This window comes from Hyalella azteca, unplaced genomic scaffold (assembly GCF_000764305.2).
Source record: "Hyalella azteca isolate HAZT.00-mixed unplaced genomic scaffold, Hazt_2.0.2 contig7695, whole genome shotgun sequence".
Classification (NCBI taxonomy): Eukaryota; Metazoa; Arthropoda; class Malacostraca; order Amphipoda; family Hyalellidae; genus Hyalella; species Hyalella azteca.
In genome coordinates this window covers 256698-263243 of record NW_025937814.1, presented here as the reverse complement: position 1 = coordinate 263243, position 6546 = coordinate 256698, and the positions used below count along the sequence as shown (strand labels likewise).

Below are 6546 nucleotides of genomic sequence, written 5' to 3'. Positions count from 1 at the left end.
GTATTTATGTTCCTACAGGTGCTCGTCGTGCTGACCACCAACGATTGATGGAGACATTATTTATGTTCCTACAGGTGCTTGTCTTGCTGACCACCAACGATTGATGGAGACAGTATTTATGCTCCTACAGGCGCTCGTCTTGCTGACCTCCAACGATTGATGGAGGCAGTATTTATTGTGTCGATGTCTTAACCGTCAAATTTCATTTAAAAATAATCTAACCACTCGAAATAATAGGAGGAAAAAAAATTTGCGGCTAAATCTCCGCAGGATTAAACCATGAAATTAGCAGCAAATTGCATTGCTGCGATGATTCAGTAACACCCCTAATGATAATGACAGATAAATTTTCAATTCCGACGCTGATTTATGCGGCAGCTATTTGCAAAAAATAATGATGCTTTTCGAGAGAAGCAAAGATGATGGCCGCAGTGCACGGTCATTGAGTACCGGACCAGCTCTGGTCAGCTCATAGAGCATATTGCATTGAGCGATGCACTTCATGTCATTGCTTTGCAGTCGGCGAGAAAATGAGCAGAAAATTTTATAAAGGAGAACTCTCGATGATTCGGCGCTTCCATCTCCTTGCTGAAATATACGAGACCGCGTGAATATGAATGTCGCATGCATCACTAAATTGATTAAAAGAATCTTCATAATAATAACAATAATCTGTACTATAACTGCGATTAAAGCGCGTATAGATCACAAAGCAGGCATTTTCGGTGCGAATTCTAGGAAATGATAATATTAGGACTGATATATCTTGCACATTTGTACATTCTGAGCCAACTTATTCACACACTAGGTAGATATATCCTCCTTCACTAGGTAGATATATCCACCTCCTCTAGGTAGTTAGTTAGTTAGTTTAGTGGCCACATGTTTACTAGCGCTTCAGCTATTTAGCTACCTCGAACCGAAAGTCAAGATGAACATCACCAAAGAGGTGGAAGGTCTCAATTATCAAAAGTTTCTCAAATCAAAAAATTGTTCATCACCCACACGGGGCGGGAGGTCTCAGATGTCCAGCCTGCTGAAGCTGGCTCGAAAGAAGCAGCGTTAGCATCTCAAAGAGACGAAGTGACAAGGAGGGACAGGTGAAAGCAACAGAAACGAAGACACTCGAACAAGATATCCACTTCCTCTAGGCAGATACATCCACTTCCTCTAGGCACATTTATCCACTTCCTCTAGGCAGATACATCCACTTTCTCTAGACAGATACCATAGCCCTGCTCTAGCTAAGCATGCTCCTCTCCCCCCAAGCTCCTCCCTCTGCAGTGACGCGCCGAGAGCGACGCCCGAGCGCACCTGCTCAGCTCGTCTTGTCGGCATAAGACACTTCGCATTTTTTCATAACTATGCTTAGTAATTCTTAATATTTAATGTCACACAAATTGTTCTGAATTATTCTTGTAGGAATTTATAAGTAGTTTCAAAATATCATAATTTGACATTTGTTGATCAGATTAAATTTACAAGAGAGGTAAAGATATTTCAACCATCAAGCAGCTCTAGCACAACACTAGAACTCGGAAAGTTTAAAGTTAGACTGCAGAACAACAATATCAACATATATGATCAATGTAATCAGTGTGAAATTTGACACGGCAGCACAAGAGACCACGCGCAGCATTAGCCAGGCAGGCACTTCTCGTCCGAGTGTATTGGCTTTCAGGAGGTTTTCCTGGCAGCAACAAATACACTTCACTGCATCCCGCGTCTGCTGCAGAACCGTGGAGAGCTTACACAAGGGATATGTCTTAGCTACGAACTCTTTAAACACCAGCGTGTTGCTGAAAGCGAAGTGCTTATCCGGGGGATTTAGCTTCACTGCGAACTCTTCAAACACCAGCGTGTTGCTGAAAGCGAAGTGCTTATACGGGGGATTTAGCTAAACTGTTAACTCTTTAAACACCAGCGTGTTGCTGAAAGCGATGTGCTTATACGGGGGATTTATCTTCACTGTGAACTCTTTAAACACCAACGTGTTGCTGAAAACGAAGTGCTTATACGGGGGATTTAGCTTCCTTGTGAACTCTTTAAAACACCAGCGTGTTGCTGAAAGCGAAGTGCTTATACGGGGGATTTATCTTCACTGTGAACTTTTTAAACACCAGAGTGTTGCTGAAAGCGAAGTGCCTATATATACGGGAAATATATCTTCACCGTAAACTCCATACGCACCAGCGTGTATTCGAGCTGTGACCTAACACGCCTGCGAGTAGCTTCAATAGTGAAGTGCTTTCATGTGGGACGTGCCAGTAGAGCATGAAACTTCCACGCCATCAAATACATGATGAATATAGTGTTTAACGAAGAAAATCATAATAAAAAGACGAAGTCGAAGAAAATAACCTAACTTAAATGTCGAATATTATCATTACAGCCCGCCAAAGTCACAAGAATTGTCATAATGCCTAACACAATTGTCTCTCTTACTGATTACATACTTAATACGCAGCTTTGACTTTCAATTAGAAAATATCCGTGTAGAAGGAGGATGGATATGATGGTTTGAATACCAGATAAAGTTTCAGAAAATAATTTGAGCAAAGAACTTGCAATTCTTTGTTCGGTCATCTCACCCGCATGGTTTTCCATTATCGACGAAAATTTTTGATCGTTTAAAACCTAAAAATACTAACATACATGAATTTTTCATGTTTAAAACAACACTTAGGTATTACACTAAGATAATACGGTAACATCATCGAAATTTTTGCCATATTATTTCACGGTTCAGAGTACTCAAGTTTTGAGAGTGACAAACATGTGGAATAAAGGACAAACATATCCAGTGACTGCAGGGAGTCTAAAAAATACAGGTCGCTGGAAATAAGTTGCAGCGGGAAATAGTGGGAAAAATATAACCTCGGAGTTTTAAGAGACGGTTTTAAGGGGAACAGCATCAGCCTTCCATGCCGGAAAACAAAAGGCTAAGAATTGTCAGAAGGCACACTGTAAAAAATTGAATAATAAGAAGGGATTATATCTGCCGCACAGGACAAAATGTTACAACAGATCATAAATTATTGTCATGAGAACACGCTGTGCCCGCATGCTGTCAAAAACTGGCAGATGATAGCGAAAAAATACAATTTATTGCCCTAGGAGGCAGTTGCACGCCGCGGTGACGAAAAATAATGGAAAATTTGAGAAGGTATGGGACAATTTTCGCAAATAGCAAATAAATGACGAAATATTGCGAATTCAAAATCAAAATCTGACAAATAATAGTCTGAATCCTTCAAATTTCAGTTGAAGCAATTGCTGATAACATCCAAGTTTGTTAAAAGGCATTCCGAACGCAGCGTGTCGTTGAGATATGGCAGAGCGTTTCGAAGCATTGAAGAAAACTTGAAACCAATCATGCGAGAAAAATTGCGTAGTGCAGTATGAAAAATACTCGTAGCAGGCTCCAAAACGAGGACGACGGGATAACACAATGGGCAATTTTATTGCAAAGAATATGTCGTAGATTATTACAAGGAGCACATCGTAGAGTTCACAACGGTGCAGAATCGACGCCATTTATTATCACACTCGCGGTTGCAATCAAAGTATGATGCGGAGAGCAGAAGTGCCGCTCTTGGCAGCGATACATGCTGCTGCTGCTGCCCTGGCAGAGGAGCGGTACCTACACAAGCCACAACTACAGCAACACAAAGACCAACAAGCAAGTGGCCACACAACCTAGGTATACAGCTCGTAGGGTAGAAATTATAGTAAAGTTTATTCTAAACTTCTTCACGTGTGATTATCTCGGAGATATTGCAATAAAAATATTTTCTCAGTCATACCAGTGGATTTAAATCAAAAATTACTTTTTTGCATTTTTGGGCTTCATTAAACGGCCTAACAATCGTTACTCATATCAATACAGTTACAGCATTCAGAAAAGAATATTTTGTAATTCCAGGTACAAAAAGTGCTGCGTACGAATATAAATTTAAAAGCGAAATTCATTTTAAACACTTTTTCCCGTGGTTTATTGCAATTTACGTCAAGTCATGCCATTCATTTGAATAAAATTACAGCCTGAGTTCGCAGTGGTGGACAAATCGCTGTAGTTAAGAAGACCATTCGACCTGACCACCTTCGTAAAATATTTCTCGGGAATGCGCCGATTAAATGTCGTGATTCTGATATTAGAGGATGTACACATGCAATTAGATATATAAATGGAACAAATTTATATGGCTTATGAAAGTTTAGGGTTTTTGTCTTATTGGGTTATTTATCAAAGGTAAATTATTCGTTCAATAGGCTAGTTTAGCGAGAATAATATTTCAAAATCAACAGAAAAAATACACGGCACCTTTTGGTTTCAAAATGTTTTATTCTATACATTCTTCTTAATTTCTGAAGAGAGTGTTTAAAAGTCCTTGAATATAGCTGGGCTAAAGAATCTCGCAGGAAAACTATTAATTATATATATCATCGAAGAGTTGTTGAGATTATATTCATATGCAGATCGTCATCAGATATGTCTCGTGCAAATTAACTGCTAAGACAGTGAGATTATCGAAAAAAATCAGAAGGAAATTTCGAGCTTAGTCCAGAAGTGAAAATCTGCTTCGGATCTTCCTGGTCTTAAAACCGATGGAAACACATTCCACGTAAGGCTCTGTATGTTATAAATGCCCTGTCTTCAACAATTGCTTTCTACATTAAAATGTAAAGCATTTTAACCATTCATACGTACCTGGCATAGGATATTTAGAAATCAGGGTTTATATTTTAGCTCTCACCTCCAAATCCAGGCCGGATTCGCTTGTCGTAGTTCGCAAGAAGGCTGTCTAGGAGCTGGGTCACGTTGCGACTGAAGTCTTTCGCATTGTAGGTGCTGCTGAATGCCTCCGCCAGTAGCAACCCACTTCTCATGAAACAATGTTCCGAAGATTTCGTCGCTGCGGTGCGTCCAAAGAACGTTGAAGGGAAAACTTCGTTCGTCGGCGTCCAGTCGTTGTCGTCGGTCAGCGACCAACACGGATTGTGTACGTTGGGGATGCGGACGAAAGGTCCAATTATGAAAAGATACAACGCAAGGCATGTAACAATTAGCTTAAAATGAGAAAATATCGTCGGGAATGTGGGGTGGATTTTGTATCTGATGAATGAATTATCTGAATTTTTGTGTTTTATTTCATTTTGTCGCCTCCATCTTTCAAATTTGAGCTTAGTGATTCCTTCTCCAGCTATTTTAGATGAAACCTGACAAGCAGTCTTCTTCTGTATGGGTTGCGCAAGACATTTGAGGAGCCATTTGGCCGCGCTCAGCTCATCTACTTGACGCCGATCGTCGTTACCCTCCACTGTGGTATGATCCATTTGTAGCCTTATTGACATGCCTTCGTTTAAAGTTTCTCCAATAAGAGTTCCCCTCAAATTCTTAGCGAAAGATATGTCATTTTCAAAAAGACCTTCATCGCTTTGCTGTCGTGACTGCTGTTCACCACACTTGGCATCGATGTTCACTAAACCTTTCCTATACCCAAATGAGGCAATTCTATCTCCAATTTCAGAAATTTTATTTGAAGCTATTATCAGCTGCTCACTAGTTCTTACAGGACAAACGTCAATGTTCCTTCGCTGATATGCATGGCGAGCACCGGGTAAAGATTCATCGTGGTTCTCAGGTGAAGAGATCGATTTTCCGTTCACTCCGTCACAGCCTTGTAGCCTGAGGGAACTAACTGGTTCTTCGAAGATACAAGATGGAAATTCCGTTGCAAGAGAGGAAAAACGAATCTCATTTTCTTCCAATTCAAAATCAGCAACCACGCCGTTCTCACCGCTTATATTTTCTTGCGTGCTTATAGCTTTCAAATGAGCCGTTGGTATACCTTCCTGGCGGCTTCTGTGACCAAATTTCATATCGCTACGAAAACGTACGAATTGTAATCCATCATCCTCAAAATTTGGCTTATCTTCGCAGCTTTCACATGCACACGCTGCCATTTTTTTCATCCTATTGCAAATTCCGCTCCTTCTACAACTAAATTTTTTATTGATAAGTACTCACATGGTGCAGAATGGAAACACAAAAACTTACATTAAAGGAAAATTCTAATCAACCTGAAAAAGTAGAAAGCACTCGTCAGACGTTCTAAGTATATTGATGGAAGTTAAGGTTGTCATATTCATAAAATGTTCAACACGTTCTTTTTATTGGGAGATACTTATTCGAGTGAATGATGTGAGAAACAATTGTCATGGTTGTATTTATTCAATCGAAAGATATATTTTTTAGACGACGAGAAACATTAACCCTTGCCGGAGAGCATGGGTACAATTATTGGATCTAAACTTGGTACGTAATAACCTTGTAAAATTATGCAGTCTGACATGAGTTAAATGTGAGTCAATTCAATGATAGAAGTATTGAGAATTTATACGACTAAATGTTTAAGTTTCGGTTCAGAACCTAAATGGCCAAAATGAGACGAAGCGACGTGAAACGTTATCGACCAAAATTTTCGGGAGGGCGAGAACTATGATCGTCGTTCAAAAAGTGGTTTTCGTTTACGACAAGCAAGG

General features: G+C 39.9%; 1 protein-coding gene across 4 annotated transcripts in view; it reads right to left on the bottom strand.

Moving 5' to 3' along the window:
• LOC108673826 (gamma-aminobutyric acid receptor subunit alpha-2) overlaps positions 1 to 5801 on the bottom strand; it is a 38196-nt gene extending 32395 nt beyond the window's left edge. For all 4 annotated transcript variants that reach the window (XM_018161704.2, XM_018161705.2, XM_047881356.1 and 1 more), the window contains exon 1: positions 4758 to 5801. In XM_018161704.2, the coding sequence (XP_018017193.2) occupies positions 4758 to 5355 (598 nt within the window). In that variant the 5' untranslated portion in view covers positions 5356 to 5801. The remainder of the gene's footprint in view (positions 1 to 4757) is intronic.
• Between the last annotated feature and the right edge of the window lie 745 nt (positions 5802 to 6546).